The sequence below is a fragment of the Trichosurus vulpecula genome, chromosome 4, assembly GCF_011100635.1.
Source record: "Trichosurus vulpecula isolate mTriVul1 chromosome 4, mTriVul1.pri, whole genome shotgun sequence".
Taxonomy (NCBI): domain Eukaryota; kingdom Metazoa; phylum Chordata; class Mammalia; order Diprotodontia; family Phalangeridae; genus Trichosurus; species Trichosurus vulpecula.
Genome location: NC_050576.1, coordinates 365,068,575 through 365,087,159, shown reverse-complemented (window position 1 = coordinate 365,087,159; position 18,585 = coordinate 365,068,575). Strand labels below are relative to the sequence as shown.

The window sequence follows — 18,585 nt, the reverse complement described above, 5'->3', positions numbered from 1 at the left end:
CCACCTATTGTCAGTCACATGAACTTAGGCAAATGACCGCCTCTCTAGGCCCCAGTTCCTCATTTTTTAAGTGGGAATGATAATAAATACCTTGTTTCCTTAAGAGACAGTCAATTTTAGGGAAAGCATTTAGAAAACTCCAAAGTAGTATATGTCTCTCTATTGTATCATTTTGTCCATGTGTCAGGAATCTGAGGACACTGAAGATCTTCATAGAATTTTAGGTCAGCTGAACTCTTTTCATTTGAGAGATGATAAAATTGAAAGAAAACCAAGGGATGACCTGACTTTGCCTAAGGTTACACACAATAAAGTCACTAAAGTGAATAATCATTCACTCACTCACAAAGGCATTATGACTTCGAGGAAGGTGGATCTGAGTGTGGCCATCAGTGGACTTTCTTTTTCATTGGTATTCTCATACGGTTACAAGTCCATAGGCCTACATTGCTATGAAAATCTGGGTAAATTTTAGATATGGCTCCAGGGTGGGAGATGGGGGATAGGGAGAAGAAAAGGACATCGAATCTTTAAGATCGTACCTTTTGCTCTGTCCAAATAATTTCCATGATTTCAGTAGGAGGTGATTGCTATTTGAATTCAAACATTTTAAAACTCTCACTTTTCAGAACTCAAAATTATCTCCCCTAGCCTTTCTAGAAACAGATGTGTGGTAATCAACAGGCAACACATAGTACTGAATGGCTGTCAGGCAAGCTTCCCTAGCCATATCTGGGGCATTTCCATCCCCCTCTCCCCCTCCCGGACACTAACTCATATAAATTTTTTCCTCTTCTATCTGAATCTCGGAAATATTTCTTCACAGCACCTCCATTTAACTGATTTAACTCCCACTGAATCACATGCATTTTGGTGTAGAGGTTTGCATAAATGATGAAGGACATTAATGGCTAAAATATGCCACTATTATTTGCACCACTCCACTTGTCACCATGTAATTGCAATAAATGCATTGGAAGTACTTTTATTTGAAGGCCATTTGACAGAAGGGAAGAAAACACATTTACTCTCTCAAGGCCCTGTGCATTTTGCTGAGAGAAGTCTGCCTATAAAATTTGTCCTTTTATCCTTGGACGGCTGTTTGGGAAATATCTTTTGGCAGCACATCTCACTAAATGATTTCTCTGACTCAAGGAAAGGCTGTGATTCACAATCCTTCTTCCACATTCCCTCCTTCTTCCTGTCCTCCCCTCTTCCATCACATGCATAGTCACACATAGATACACACACACTCATTTCCTTCTACCTTTCAGAGATTCTAAAGATATTTTATGCAAGCATACTCTGTTTCCTTCTTCAACAAATTAAAGAAAGACACTTTTCATGTTTTAGCTAAAATATGGAGCCCTTTTCATCATCTCGGTTTATGGGATATGAAGTAGCTTATCCTCTCTACAGTATACCATTTCTAATACCAATGACTACCCTGAGGTATAAAAAAGAGAGATACACACATTACCATAGGTGACATTTCTATGAGCAGAAGAAGAAAAAGAGTCCACTGGACTCAACAAGAATATTTTCACAGCCTTCATAAAAAAATCAGCTAATTCAATACAGTTGTTCAGTTAAATCTTTATGTGATAAATAAGAATTTTCACAAGGAAGAATAGTAATCCTTTTTAAACACTGGAAAGTTTCTACTATAGGGGATTTAGAAAGAAAAAAAACCTCCATTATCTCCATTAAGCCTTTCTCCTGTCCTAAATCATCAAAAAATGAGGTATCGAACACTTGCTATTATCACTTTTGTTACATGTGCCATTTCAATGCTTCTTACCTATAAAGAGGTTCCATTCTGTATCTAGATCAGCCTGATTTGCCAAGCATCCCTTCATTACATTGAGGCAGTAGTTGTTACAAGGTTTCACAGTGGGAAGTCCTCGACAATATGGGCAGTACAGCATCTTCATTAGTGCTCGGATGCACCCTGGGGTTGGACTGACCTGTAGAATTATTGGGGGTAGGAATAGAAAAAAAAGGATGGGGAAGGAGAAAAAAAAGAAATAAGTCAATTCCCATGCATAGACTTCAAGCAGAAATATGGAAGGGTCAACTAAATGATGAGGATCTCAACTCTTAATAGCATCCTCCCATGCTACAAGTCAATTCCAGTTAATTAGCTCATTTTGGCAAAAAAAATCACGAATTTTCTTCATATGTAGCTGTCAACTAAGTCGGTGTAATTTAATACTACAGGCACAGGTAGTGACTAACAGAAATAAGATGTAAAATGAGCTAATACAAATGAAAATTGTTTGCACAATTAAAAGCCCTTTACAAATAACAGTTGAGAGCCTTGTTCACACATTTAAGTTTGTATACTTCGTATTTTAGCATCTGAAGATGTTTGGCTTGGAGAAGAGATGAGTGTGTGTGTGTGTGTGTGTGTGTGTGTGTGTGTGCTGGGGTTGAGGGATTATATGAGAACAATCTTCAAGTACTTATTTTAAATGTTGTCAAATAGAGGAGGGTTCACACCTGTTCTACTTGGTCCCAGAGGACAGACAAGGACTCTATAGTTAGGTGATGCAGTGGATAGTTCTGGTCCTGGAATCAGGAAAACTCATCTTTCTGAATTCAAATCTGGCCTCTGACAGTTACTGACTGTGTAACCCTGGGCAAGGCACTTAGCCTGGTTTTTCTCAGTTGCCTCATCTGTAAAATAAACTGGAGATGAAAATATCAAACTACTCCAGTATCTGCCAAGAAAACCCCAAGAATTGGACATGACTGAACACCAACATAGCTAGAAGAGATAGATAAAAGGAAAAAAAACTCTCTAATAATTAAAGTCATCCCAAAGTGGAATGGACTGCCTTGGAAGAATATGTATTCCCCATTATCGAGGTCTTCAGGTAAAGTGGAAACAGTCCTGGATTTGGAATCAATAGGATTGCTGATTTAGAGCTAGAAGGGACACTAGAGACCATATGGACCTAATCCTCTTATTTTGCAGATGATAAAACAGGCCTGGAGATATTAAATGACTTGGTCAAGGTCACACAGGATTTGAAGCCAAATCTTCTCACTCCAAAGCTGATGCTCTTCACCTTGAACCATGCTGATCAAATCTTGGCTTTGCCACACAGGACCTTTCACTTAACTTTGTGGGGTCTCAAGATTCCTCATCTTTAAAATAAGGAAATTGGACAAGATGACTTCTAAGGTGTCTTCCAACTCTGCAACTATGATTCTGGGATTTGTTGAAGGGAAGTAGGACAGATTCTATTTCAATTACAGACTGGGTTGGAATGTCTTTGATGTTCTTTATATTTAAAGAGATTCTGCTGAAGTTTACATTGCTTTCCTGGAACTGAAGGAGTTGTTAGAAGGAGACAGACTAACTATACTTCCTTTGGTACAAGAATGCACCCTCCCACCCCCACCCCCGCCCATTACACACACTTTTTTTTTTTTTTGAAACTAGGTCTCTCTGTCTTTTCCAACTTGGAGGTGCAGCAGACACTTGCAGGTCTTATCCCTCCACTGATCTGCATAGGAGCTTTGACCTGTTCTGTTTCTGACCTTCGTCAGTTCAACCATTCTTGGGCAACCCGGTGGTTCTTTGCTCCTGCTGGTTTACCATTGTGCCAGAGAGTGCATATACCTGATTGGCTTAGCCAAATGCAATTCAGAACTCACAAGCTCCAGTGATCCACAGTCCTAGCCACCCCAGGGGCAGGGATTGCAGGAATGCACCACCATGCATGGCTGGAGAGATGTGTTTTAACAGGATAGATAGCAACTTGTGTGACACATCACCCAGATAGAGGCCTCATTTGAGACAGCTGGATCAAATGAACACTGGATTTGCAGATAAAATACCCGAGCCTCTTCAAGCTAAGCCACTTATAGTGATACTTTGGACAGACTGTTAAATTTCCTTGAGCCTCATTTCCTTTATCCTCAAATCTGGGATATTAATTTACCACACAGGGCAAAGTCATCCCTATTCTTTGCCTTTGTATTCTCTCCTCTAATCCACTTCTCAAACCTTTGTAGGCAGAGTTTCAGTCTCATCAGTCAAGTCAAACTGCTCTCTCCAAAGCTGCCAATGACCCCTAATTACAAAATTCAGTGGCCTTTTCTGAATCTTCATCTTTCTTGATTTCTCTGCAACATCTGGCACTGTGAACCACTCTCTTCTTGATAAATCTCTCTTGGTTCTCCCCTTATCTAACTGTCCCTTTGCATTTCTTTGCTAGATTTTCCTCCCACATTCCATCCCCAAAACTGTGAGTATATTCCAGTCTCTTATTAGCCTCATCAGTTCCTATGGGTTCAGTTATTATCTCTATACAAGCAATATGAAGACCTATATAAACAGCCCTGGTTTCTCTCCTGTGCTCTATCTACTTTTGTATAACCAGTTGCTTATTGGGCCATTCAAAATACTTGTCCCTTAAGTCTCTCAAACCCACATTGGAGGAAAAAAACCCCAAAATAAAAACAACAGCAACAATTTATTATCTTTCTTTTTAAAGCAAGTGCCTCTTTTAACCTTTCCTATTTTTGTCTAAGATACCACCATACATCCAATCACCTGAGTATCCTCAATTCTTCACTCTCATTGCCTTTATATATCCAATCAACTGCCAAGTCTTGATACTACATGCACAAGAACTCCTGTAGCCATCACCTTCTATTCATTCATAGGTATATCCTCATACAGCTTGCTAAGTTATTTCCCTAAAGCACTGGCCACTCCCCCGCTCAGCATGCTCTAGGGCTGCCTATTGCTCCACAGATCAATTAACAACTCTTCTGGCATTTTAAAAAGTCATTTACCATCTGGTTCCAACTTACTTTTAAAGGTTTATTACATATTACTGACCTTCATGAGCTCTACAGAACAGCCACCCTGATTATCTTGCTTTTCTTGACACAAATGTGCCATTTCCATATTTTTCCACAAACTGTTCCCCATGACTGGAATGCACTCCTAGATCCTTACTTCCCTCTTTCTCTTAGAATTCCTCAAAAGTTCAGCTCACATGTGACTTCCTATTGTATGTCCTTCCTCATTATCACACTAGCAATTTTCACACTTCACTACAATCAAATTACCTCATAGATGCACTGCAGATACGTTGTATAGACTTATATGTAGTCTTCCATTAGAGTGTAAGCATCTTGAGGGCAGGGGCTATTTAATTTTGTCTTTTTAAAGCACTTAGCACAGTGCCTGCAACATAGTAAGAAGGCATTATATAAATGCTTACTCCCTTCCCTTCCATTCCCCTTTGGATTCACAGTACCTGGCACATAGTGCATTCTCAATAAATATTGATTGGAATTAAGTAATGTATGCATGTTCTTTATGACTAAAACCAGTATACTTTTATTTTTTTTTATTTTTTGTTTTGTGTTGGTCTGGATCTAGTTGGGGATTATTTCAACTAGTTCAGGTCAGCAACTCATTTGTAATTTATAGTCTCAGACAATTGCTTGGAGGCACTGAAGGGTAAAGCAACTTGTCCAGGGTCATACAACCATTATTTATAAGAGGTAAGACTTGCACCAAGGTCCTCCTGACTTCGACCCTGACCCTTTGCTGACTATGCCGTGTGAGTTAGCACTCACTATTATTAATGTCATTATTATTATTATTAGTATGGCTTACTTCTTTCAATCCTTATGGCTTCATTAATTATTGAGTATGGTGGCGCAGAATCCTAAGTGTGGAATAAAATCAGTGTTGAAGGCGAGGAGGAGATAAGTCCTTATAGCAGCTGAGCCTCTGTTAATGAACTTGTTATGAAGGGATGAACCCAGAAAATGAGAACAGAGGCATTCTCAGAGCTAATCAAGCCTACCTCGTGAAGAATCGTAGACTAAAGTTAACATCTCAACTTTAATTCAGAAGGAGAGTGGTCGCTATAAGCATTGGGAAACCTGGAGCAAAGACAATAGTAAATCCTCACTTAAAGAAGCTACTATTTTATTCTAACTGGGGAGAATGCCATAAGATAATGTCGTATTCATTTGCTCTCTTTTATTTTGGTGTTTTAGCCAAATAAACACACACGGCTGTACCCTTGGCCTAGATTTGAGAATAAACATAGCAGTGACATTATTTAGATGATTTCACGAAGTATGAATGTGAGCTGTTTCCATGTTTGATTTGTCCACCTTCCAGAGAATAAACTACCATGATCTTTTAATGGGCTAGCAGTTCCTAAGAGAAATCTACAGTGCCAAGAGGAGACACAAGAATTGACTTCCTACCATTCATTAAATATAGGAAGGGCCAGGCACACGATGACAAACAGGAATTAAGACAAGATACTTTTTTTCTGATGTCTAATAAGATATAAATAACTTCTTACTTTTAAAAACAACACAACGGTGTAGTCTTGAAAATCAGAGACAGAAAATTTGCAATAGTGAGTTTAGACAACTTTTCCTTCATCCCAGCCTGAGTCTTGGTTCATTATTTCAGGAAAGGAAGAATTTTCCATTTTTTATCACTTGGAATTACTTTTTTCACCTTTTTCTTGGTAATTTGAGTTCCTGGGTTCTGGTTAGGTTAAGTATTTACATTTTTAATATTTAAGTAGTAGCAGAAAATTGGCCTTTTAAGTAGCATATGTCAAGCAAATGAGACATGATATAGTCCTTCCAAGTATGTAAAAAAAGTGATGTAGCTTTTATAATGATTGAATAATAACTCCCAACAAACTCAATATAAGTATCTGTTGAGTAAAATTCTTAAACAAAAATGCTGGAGGTCGTGGTGACTTTTGCTTTGTGGACATTATCTGCTAACCTTCACACCTGTCCTACTTGGACCTACTTGGTCCCAGAGGACAGACAAGGACTCTATAGTTAGGTGATGCAGTGGATAGTTCTGGTCCTGAAATCAGGAAAACTCATCTTTCTGAATTCAAATCTTGCCTCTGACACTTACTGACTGTGTAACCCTGGGCAAGGCACTTAGCCTGGTTTTGGATATTTTGTCCTCTGCAGACTCTGTTACAGTTTTTTAGGTATAGATTTGAAGCTTTGATTTTATTTCCCAAATCCTGAATTGTATATGAGTCAAAAAAAAAATCTGTGATGCCACCACCCTACTTGAGGCCCTCGTAAGCTACACCATCTAAATATCTCCTAACCGATGTCTCTGCCTCTAGTTACTTCTCTCTCCAATGCATCCCTGATGTAGCTGCCAGATAGTTTTCCTAATGCATAAGTCTGACCAGATGGCTCTCATGCTCAAAGACTTTCAATGACTCCTGTCTACAGTAAAATAAAATCCTCCTTCGCTTCACATTTGAAGCTTTCTACAATCTTGATTCAACCTATTTTTCTAGCTCTCTCTTTTTTTAAGATGAAAAAAAAAATCCCATAGTTATTTTCTAACAGAAGAAACTCCTTGCTGGTAGAGATGGTTTCAATCTTTGTATTCTTATCCCTAGTGCCTAACACATAGTAGGTGCTTAATAAATGCTCGTTGATTGCTTGAATGTTCCCTTTCTCCCTCTCCCCTGCCATAGTCTTTCCTTTAGCTACACTTCCTCTTTACAAGCTTTCTGCTCAAGCCAAACTGGACAATGAGCTCTTTCTCAGTCCTGACTTGTGATCTCCCACCTCCATGTACTTATGCAAGCCAGCCCCATGTCCAGAACCCCCTGCCTCCTTATCTTCACCTGTCAAAATCATCTTTCTCTTCTTGCAAGGCCCCCTTTCCTAATCAGCTTTGTGGCTAAAGGTGATCACTTGTTTCTCATATTTTCCTAGAGTACTTTTTCTGGCTCTTTCTTTTTTCTTTTCTTTTTTCATATTTATCTGTCATATCATCCTGCCTTTGCTCCCACTATAAGACTATAAACTCAAGAACATAGACAGCAGTATTTTTCATCATTGTATCCTAAGCACCTAGCACATTGTAATAGGTGCTTAATAACTGTTGAAACGAATTTTAAGTTCATAGACATAGACCTGAAAGGGTCCTTAAAATCTATCCCACTCATTTTACAAATGAGGAAACATTGTGAGACAAGTTAAATAACTTGCCTCTGATTGTATAGCTATTAAGTATCTGAGGCTGGATATAAACCCAGAGCTTCCGGAATCCAGGTCCAGTGATTTATTCACTGGGGCACTTAGCTTCCTAAATAAGGAAGAATGAAAAAAGTACTAAGAGCATTTTGGACTTCTGTAGATTTTTTTTAAGGTATTTATCATTGAATGTGGCCTTGTATGCCATAGTCTAGTTCAATTTCTTCATATTGCTTTTATTATAGCATTGAAAATTGCTCTACTTCAAGATCAACCCAATTCCCACCTGCATTGACTTTCAGATTTCTCCCTGTGGCCCCCTCTGGTTTTGTGGATTCTATTCTGATCATTCAGCATTCTCTAATGTGATGCCCGAGGTACCAGTGAGGTGTGTGAATCTGAGAGTGTTAAATTATTTTAGGACTGCAAATCTTAAACTTTCCACTGTGCTCCCTCATATCCCAAGACGTGATATGGATACTGGCAACTGAATGATAAACATTTCCAAATTCATATGCCTTACTGGCAACTCCTGGTTTAAGGTGAAAGAAAACACATATTTTAGTTAAAAGTGACATTCAGTGAAATAAGCTTCTCACTCTTCCACATCTTAGAATCTAAGTAGATGGCTTAAATTGTTTTCTTAAGGGCTTTTATGAACTTTTCTCAGTTCAGGAACCTCACCTGCCTTATGCTGTTAGGATATGCACAATCTGTTCACTCTGACATTTCAGAAGAACCTCCTTGTTCAAACTAGGAGCTGATGGAGAAAACTGGACACATGTCTTAACTCAAGAGAACAGCATTGCTCAGGGTTGACTTAAACGTGGCTCTGATAGTGCTTTTGGTACTTAAATCTATTCCTACTCAAGAGAAGCATAGATACCAGGGGCAGGGGATGAAGAGGTAGTGATACCGGCAGCATAGATTCAAGTTGAAGTGTCCTGGCTCACAATCTCAAATTATTTATACACATATTCATACATACATATTTATATTTATATAAACTATACATGTAAGTGGGGCAGCTAGGCAGCATAGTGGAGCAAGTGCTGGGCCTGGAGTCAGGAAGACCTGAGTTTAAATTGGCCTCAAACATGTACTAGCTGTGTGACCCTGGGCAAGTCATTTAACCCTGTTTGACTCAGTTTCCTCATCTGAAAAATGAGCTGGAGAAGGAAATGGCTCCAGTATCTTTGCCAAGAAAAGCAGAAATGGGGTCACAAAGAGCCAGACACAACTGAAAAGATTAAACAATACATGTGCATATGTGTGTAATGTATATATATGCATATATGTATATACTCATACAAACAATATATTTATAATTTATATAACATAGAACTTATGCACATATACACAACAATGTGTGTGCATTCTCTCTCTGTATATGCACATATATATTTATATATATACACACATATATACACCTTCCTCCCTTTAAACTGAAGATCTATCTAAATGATGGTTTGAAGGTCAGAGTGTTTTGAACAACGATCACAGAGAAAAGAGCATTTTATTGTTTTATTGGGAAAAAAGTTTATTAATATTTTCCCACATCTATTATATGTGCTTTTGTATTTGGTGTGAATTCCCATCAAATAATATTCAAAGGTGACACAGACTCACTGAATCCCAAGTTTCTTGTATATGAAGTAATGAATCAGAAAATAATCTCTGGAAAACATACACCTTTTAAAAATACTTTTCAAATTGTAGATAGGCAGCTATTTATGAGAGAAAAAAATATGCTAAAGATATGGGCCAACAACTGTAATTATGTTAGAAGTCAGAATAAATCCTCGGTATATATGCTCCTTATCCATTTTTTTTGTATACTTAGAGGATTAAGGATATAGAGCTGAAAGGGACCTTAGAGGCCATCTAGTCTAATACATATTTTATAGATGAGGAAACTCAGTCCCAGGAAAGTTAAATGACTTATCTAAAGTTACTCAGTGGCAGAGGCAAACTCTGAAACTGAGTCCTGCACATTTTCTATAGCAGCTAGATGTTTGATGGGAATGTATATTAGACAAATATCAACTGAAAGAAATATAATTTTAAAAATTAGGGATGTTATTAACAAAATTTACTAGAAAAAAAGAGTCAACAACATACAATCCCCAATTTAGGTAGACCCATAAAAGGTGGTGTGTTTCCTTTCTTGTTTCTTTCCACCCTTCCTTTCTTCTTCCCTTCCTCCTTCTCTTTCTTCCTCTCTCCCTCTCTGATAGATTACACATTTTGTAATTATTCTGAATGGGGCTTCCCTTTCTATGACTGCTTCCTGAATTTTGTGGTTCATATACAGAAAATGTTAAATTGTTGTTTTGTTTTGTAGCCTACATGTAACTTGACAGAAGCTTTCTATTTCCTCAATTAAGTTTCTGTGCTGATTCCTTAGAATTTTCTAAATAAACCATGATGTCAACAGCAAATGTGGATATTTTTCTCTCCTTCCCACCTATTTTCGTATGTTTAATTTATTTCTAATCATACCAATATTACTAGCATTTCTAAAAATACACCACATAATTGCAAGGAAAGGTGGCATTGTTGCATTAATTCTATATTAATTGAGAAATATTTTAGTATTTCTCCATGAACATAATGCTAGTTTTTGGTTGTAGATGCTTTTACCATAATAAAAAACCTTTCTTTTCCCATTTTGTGTGTATCTGTGATTATTATTTGGCATAAATGGATTTTATACTCTGTGAAAGGTTTTTTCTGGGTATCTTGATATAATCATATTATTTTGGATTTGAAAAAATGATTAATTATGTAATTTCTTTTCTTAATATGGAAGCATTCTTGCATTCCCTGAAATAAATCTAATTGGGGCAGTGTTTTATTGTTTGTTTTTAAAGAATATAGCAGGCTATAGCTTCCCCACCATAGTTCCTAGATCCAGATGTAGAACCAAAAGTGTAATCTGAGTTTAAGTTGGGGGATTTGACACCCGGACCTTAATCAATCAGCAGGTCAACAGACATAATTCAATTTTTAAAAAGTGTAAACAAGATTATTGACCATGCTGTGATCCTTTTATCACTTTATCAGGTGTGAACTTCTCTTTAATTGGATCAAGAAGATCAAGAAAGATCTGATTGACTAACCCAACAAGCTAACCATGTTCCTTGGGACTTTTAATAGCAGGACAAATTTCAGCAGTTATGCAGTCAAGCCTAGTCCAGAGAAGGATTTTAGTTCTGAGGATTCCAGCCAGGCCCTGGAGAGGAAATTAACCTTTTTTGGTGGGGAGACAGTCTTTCTGTTCTCCCCTTCCCCCATCTCCCTTTTTTTTCTTTCCTTTCCCACCTCACTGACTCTGTCTTTGGAAACACTGGACCAATACCACAAGATATTTATAAAGCACACATTTAGTACGTAGACACAAATGGTCACAGATTAATACAAAATGACACCTATCTGAGGAAGGAAGCAATTTTAATGAACATGAATCCTTTCATTGGAGAAGAATGCTAGTTACCAATGTAAGAAAGGCCATCCAGTAAGCAAGAATTGTGAGTTTTCCTTTCAGTTATATGTGCTCTTTCCAGATATCCCTCACCAATATCCTATCTGATTAAAACCCATTTTCCCCCTCTACTCTTTTTTTGCATTTGTGAGAGCAGGCTTCCCAGACTATGGGGGGACTGCTTGCCATTAATGGTTTTTAGCACCTTATTTTAATAAATACCATTTTCTAAAAAGGTAATTGATGTCTGGTTTACTTCTATTAATCGAAAGCACAGTAGTGGGGGTTCATGAATGATAGGCTCAAAAACCCTGCCCTTCAGGATTATGCCTAGAATCCTGAATACTATAAGTCACTCACTCTCTGGGGACTAAACCTGCCAGTTTGAGTGCAAGTTGAGAGACTAACATCAGAAGGAGGGCTATTAGGTAACAGAGTACATTAATGTAATAGCAGAATCATTTGCCTAGAATCATATGCCTTTGGGCATATATCCCTCTGTCCTTTTCTTACATGTCCGTGTTGTCTACCTCTGCTTACAGTTAGCTGTTTGTCATGGAACATTAATTACAAAGGTAAAATGGTTATTGGCCCTTATTCTATCTCTTTAGTGGGATTATTGAAAGTTTGTATTCTTTGGGTTTGACTAGATTTGTGATTTTATGAGTGTAGGGACATATTTTTAAAGCAATACTAGCTTCTCCTTTGCAATTTATAGTCTTAGAGAGTTGCTTCTCTAATGCATGGGGGCAATGAGAGGTTAAGTGACTTATCCAGGGCCATACATCCAGTATGTGAAAGAAGCAGGACTGGAATTCTGGTACTCCTGGCTTAGAAGTCAGTTCATTGTACACTAGGCCTCACTGCACTTCTGGATTGTAGCCTGCACTCAGAAAATTGAATGAAGATGTTAAAACAGATTTTCTCTAAATGGTTGCTCTTCATCAAAGTTTTTACTAGCATCATTTTATGTCATTTTTAAGAATGCAGTGATCTAAATGCCCAACAATAGGCAAGGAATTAAATGAATTATGCTATGTTTAAGTAACTATTAAGATGGACTAGTATGAAGAACTCAAAGAAATCGGGAAAAAGCTTTATGAAATAATGCAAAATGGAAAGAGAGGAACCATAAGAGATGAGTATATACTATGAAAATCAGACAAGAGTGAATGGATTAATAAAGGATAACAATGGGGTGGCTAAGAGTGACTGAAAAAATATGCTTTATGCTTTGAAGGTAATTAATTTAAATATAAGTAGTTATGAAGCAAGATTAATTGGCTAGATTGAGGTTTAGTGTTGTTTTTCATAAATCTTTTAATAAAAATGCTTCTGCTAAAATTAACTGAGAAAATTCTTAAAATATTACCAAAACACATTGGAAAGAAATATATGGAAATGATTGTGAGCTCCTTGAGAATGGAAACTATTTTTCGCATCTTTATGTATCCTTAGTGCTTAGCACAGTGCCTGGTACACAGTAGGTGCTTAACAGATGTTTATTGACTGACCGAAATAGACAAGAAAGGAGATAAATAGTAATGTGGTACAGTGTATAAGGGAATACCTTTGAATATAAGCTTGCATAGATAGTAATGATAATAATAATGCCTTAGATTTGTGTTTCACTTTTTTATTATTTTCTTTAACAAAGTCTTCAAGATAACAATGATCAGGAAACTGAAACTTTGAACAGTTCTGTGACTTATCCAAAATCATTCTACTCTTAAGTGGTAAAGCCTTCAAGACTCAAACCCATGTTCTCCTGAACCCTGGTTAACTCTAGTAGCACCTCATGCTATACAGTAAACTGTTTCACATGGGGCCCAAAACACATTCAATCCAAGAGTCATGTTTCTGGACAAATAGCTATTCCATATTGTTTGTAGTACCATTTCTTTGTAGTTGCCAAAATAGAAGACAACTTATTATATGAGGTATTGAATAAGCACGAAACATAAGCAAACCCACACATGCATAGAGCAGATATTCTTTGTAAGCCGTCTAAACCACCAGAAAGCTCAAATAGCCACAATTTTCTTCTCCACTCCATTTTATGACAAAGACAAATAAACAAGTTGATGTCAGTGATTTATTTTTACAAGTAATTTCCAGCATTTGTCATTGGCTCAACAAAAGTTTACTTTTTCCCATATCTAGAGTACAACGTACCACATGGTTGAAACACTGCTCAATTTCACATCACAGGTCCAAGATGTAAAGCTCTACATAACCCTGGTCAATTTATTTAGCCTTACTAAACTTCAGTTATATTATCTGTACATGGAGGGGAGTTGGACCAGATGACCTCTGAGGTCCATCTAAATATCCATCACTAAGGAAGACTTTCCAACTTGAAGTCTTCCTTAATGATGGATATTTAAAATGATGGCAATACTAAATTGCTTCTGGATTGTAGCAGCTAAATCGTGAGATATGGAACTCTTCCTTACCTACCCCTTTGTCCTGGTCTTTCCCATGTGAGTGCTCTCCCTTGCATGTAATGCATGTTAGAGAACTGGGAAGGTTACAGCTTTTCCCATCTAAAGCTTCCACCAGTGGTTAAGACTGAAAACAACCCAATCTGATTTGAATAATCCCACACACTGGCCTGCCTCAGAGAAATTCTTAGGGATTTAGGAGAAAGAAAGCAATGAGAAATTGGATTTCTTTTCCGGCTTCTGAACAAGTAAGGAGTGCTACTTTGGGTAGCAGATGGAACTATCTGGTGATTGAGAAGGAAAAAGAACATCTGGATTGGAGGTCACTGTATCTGGACTTGGACTGAGTGGCAGAGACTCTCTTGAAGTATGCCTGGCTTATTTCCACCTGCAGCTGCCTTTTTTGGATTGGACCTCTAGGTATCAGGCCCTAGGGGCCCTGGAGAGGTGAATCTTTTCAGTTGTGGAACAGCAGTCTTGGGATTGAGTTATTTTGCTTGGTTAGTGAGTGAAAACTCACCTGGCCCAATTTATCTATCTGGGCCCAGATCAGACAATACTTCATATACCATAATGCCATCTACTCAGGCCATCTTGATGTCCACAAGCTTACTCCCCCCACTCCTACTTCCACTTTCTGCTCTAGGTACAGCAAACAAATCAATACCACCATTGCTTCTTGAAAGGGACAAGCTTCTCTATGGATCAATGAGCTGTGCAGGTGAATCCTCTGACCAAAACTCCATTCTCTGGCCATTACTCCCCTATATGTGATTTCTTCCCCTATGAAACTGTAAAGTTCTTGAAGGCAAAGACTTTTTGCTTTCATATCTGTGTAGGAGTCCCTCTGCTTAGCACTATGCATGACACAAGTGCTCCCTAGGTAAGCTTTTGTGAGAACAGAGAGATTGGCAAGGATAGAAACAAAGGGAAATTGCCTCCATCAGAAGAGGTCTGAGCATATCACTATGGATTCCACCACACAGGTAAAACTCTAGAGACCTTCCCTTCTGCTGTGGGAAATTCTGTGCTCTGTGAGAAAGAAACATTTGCTTCTGAAGAGTCTGGACATGCTTGACAGAAACTTTTGATGATGCCTGCTGGAAACTGTGCAGAACTGAAGAAGGGGGACATATTGAAAAGATATGCTTGATGCTACCTGCCAGGAGTAGACAGAAACTTAAGGGAAACCACGATGGGGCTTCTATCTAATATCAAGGTAGCTGCAGAGGAAATCTGAGATGTGGGGAGTGGTGGGTGTGGAATGTTGCCAATGGGCTCAGACACTGTTGATTTATGGATAACTACATTTAAAAATCTTTATTTTCTGACTTTTCTTATTGTTGTTTTTGTTATAAGGGTTTACTGGGTTGGGAAGAGGAGAAAGGACATAAAAAAGACAAAAAAATTAGAAAACATGAAAAAGAGATACGAATGTTTTGGGTGTTTTTCCTGCTCATTTTAAGGAGCAAAGCCTTTTATTTCAGAAATAAGAAGAGACTTTTACTAACCAATCAACTCTCATTTCAGATTTTACTTTAACTGATAGGTTGAGATGGCAGCTAGTAATTGTCTTAAATCTTGTACAGTATTATAACTCACTTCTTCCTATTGGAAGAAACACTTAACAAAAACACATATGAGCATTATGGAACCATCAGGGTTGAAGACTATATTTTCCATCATTATATACAATCTAAGCAAGCCACATAATTGAATTAATATAATTTAAATAATGCAAAAGCCTCACATGATATGCCTGTTGAGAATAGTATGTTTTATAATTAAAAAGACAAATTTTCAAGTTCCATTGAAAGATTATCTTCTAATTGTATTAAATTTTGCTTAGTTGTGATTTTATAGGCTAAATTCCTGAGACTCTGAGCACAGTCAATGCTTTGCAGGTTTGAACTGTCGTGTGACTCTAAAAAGAGAAAGATTTTATAAAGCAATAGCCCTCTCCCCTTGGCACATTCTACCCCCACATAAGACAGTGCTCAGAAATAAGATAGGTAAAAATTAGAACTCACAAATGATTCCCAGAAAGAAGATTCTGTCTTATATAAATGCTGAATGTGCATGGTCTAGTGATGATAACAGCATCAACTCATTTTTTATTTAATTTGTGCATTAGCTCAAAACCTCATCAGAAAGGCAATATCCTTATCAAGGAGCATTATACTTCCCAAGCAATAAAAGGATGACTGAACTTTCCAGCTCTGGTGGAAAAGAAAGAGACCCAAATCATTTACCTAAACAAAATTGTAGAATTCTTAAAGCTTAGTTTAAAAATCATTAATGCTGGGGGAAAATGTGGATTCAAACGAGGATGTTCAAAAGGAAGGCTGGATGGCATGGTCTCTGTCAGTGCAAACTGCTGGGTCTTGTCAGATTCTATCCCAGACTCAATGTTAGCTAACCCTACCTTCTATATTTAATTTCTTTCCTTAAAATATAAATAAAATTGTCATAGGAGGGTAGTAAACGTGGAATATTATTCACTTGACAGATTGGAATGGTTCCAAATATCACTTAAATAAATTACATGTGTGCACATTTGAAAATGGGTGTTTTCCCCAACCATTACAGTGAAATTGTTTTTTCACTAGTTAAGTGTATATTTCAGATAGCCTTAAAATGTGTTTACTCAAGAATGCACACCACCAGTTCAATATTACTTTGCTATGCCTAGATGGGGCCTCGGGTGTCATTGAAAACCTTCTCTGTAGCAGATTGCCTTTCATTCAGGCAATGCGCTTGACAGTCGGAATTTTACTTCTCATAGCATTTTTTTTAAATGTGAGCGAGGAATGTAAAACAAGATTCCTATGGGTCTCATTAGGGAATGGTTGTCTTCCTCAGTTAAAGATTCTAGAGTGACTATTACTTCATCTAAAAGACACATTGCAGTGGTGACTTTCAAATGTAAATCACTGAAATCAGAATTCATTTGAGGAAGAGCCATGAAATTCTACTCACCAGTAGAATCCTGCTACTAATACATTTTTAATAGGGCAGATCTGCTTTGCAATATACTGTCTAGTACATAAAAGTACATCCATCAGCCAAACGGGAACCTCTAAAACTTTATACTGACTCACACATATAAACATTGGAGAGGGATGTTTTGGGGCAAGTTCTGGACTGTAAAATTACTAATTCAGGTGATAAATAGCAGAATTTAAAACTTGTTGCCATTATATGGTGCTATAATGTTATAACCAATACACAAAACTATTTCTGACATAGAGGAAACCCTTAGTTAGAATGATTCAACTTCCAGCAACTCACATTTATGGTGTATGGCCAATTACCATCCCTCTCCCCATGCCATCAATTTAGCTGGATGGGGAAACAGGCAGGCAGCATGCAAATGAACAGATGTCAGTCAGGATGCCTCCTACTGGACTCTGGGAAAGGTTCCTTTTGGATCCCAGCCTCATAATGGCTCCACAGCCCCTTTGATCTATGGTGCATGGCTCCACTGATGCTTTTCTTGTGGAAGGTGGGGGGAGTTCTCAGGATAGTTGGTAGAGAAATGGAAGACAGAAAGCACGTGAAAAGCTAAATTGGGCAAAGAAGGGGGAAGAGAAAAAAAAAGGAGTCTGGAATGGAGGAATGGAGAGGAGCAAATAAAATAATAAAACTCATTTTCTTTTGTGGTTGGTGAATAAATATGTTTTCTCCCAGAACATTTTCATGCATTATTGTTCCCATCTTACAAAAAACTGAAGACTGAGAGGTTAAATAATTTGCTTCAGGTTCCTCATACAGCAACAGGAGAGACGAAAAACTAAACCAAGTTTTTTAACTTCTGGTGGGATAATCTTTTCAGTGTACCATGACTAAAATAATATTATATTTCTGAGGGGGTGGGTAAGGGAAAGGGTAAAAACATGTGAATTAACACAGGTGTTCTAACAGGGCTTTGGATAGGCAGTGCCAGGTGTCAGCAATGACTATATATGAATGGTAAGAGTGAGGATATTAGGTGCCACCTGTCATGGATAATTGCTCTAATAATTAAATGCAGCCAATAAATAAGGAGTTAATAGCTCTCCTCACCAAGGAATGGGGAGCTTAAATATCATTAGCATTTCTGAATCTAAGCACTTAGCAACCAAAAGAAAAGTATATTTTCTCAGCAGGGGGTCTATGGAAGATTATTGAAAATTTAGCTGATCTAATTTTGGCATCAAATAGATATAATAAAGCTGTGTTCTGAGAAAATGTCTTATTTAGAAAATGTACCAAGTAATCCTGAAGAAGATGGAACCAGCAGATAATCAAACTCAGATAAATGCAGTTGAATTGCATGAGACCAACACATTTAACTTGTAGCCTCTGTTATGGCTCACTTCGGGGAACTCGAGAATACAGTTCTACTGAGCATAGGCTTTTAAGACGGCATTCAGGGAATCAGAAAGACCAAATGAAGCATAAAATCATAGCATTTTAGAGCTACAAAGGACCTTAGAGGCAATCTAGTCCAACCTTATTTTACAGATAAGGAAACTGAGGCCTACAGAGGTTTAGTGTCCAGTCACCGAACCAAACCTCTTTAGAAATTTGATACAAATTCAGTGGCGCAACCAATTATAGAAACCAGTTCTTCTGAAACAAATCAATTTC

The 18,585-nt window shown here is 37.6% G+C and overlaps 1 protein-coding gene across 1 annotated transcript in view; it reads right to left on the bottom strand.

Annotated features, from left to right (window-relative positions):
• Nucleotides 1–18,585, bottom strand: part of LOC118847257 (glypican-6-like) — a 680,725-nt gene that overhangs the window by 411,053 nt on the left and 251,087 nt on the right. The window contains exon 4 of the mRNA XM_036755771.1: nt 1,802–1,967. Coding sequence (XP_036611666.1) covers nt 1,802–1,967 — 166 coding nt within the window. The remainder of the gene's footprint in view (nt 1–1,801; nt 1,968–18,585) is intronic.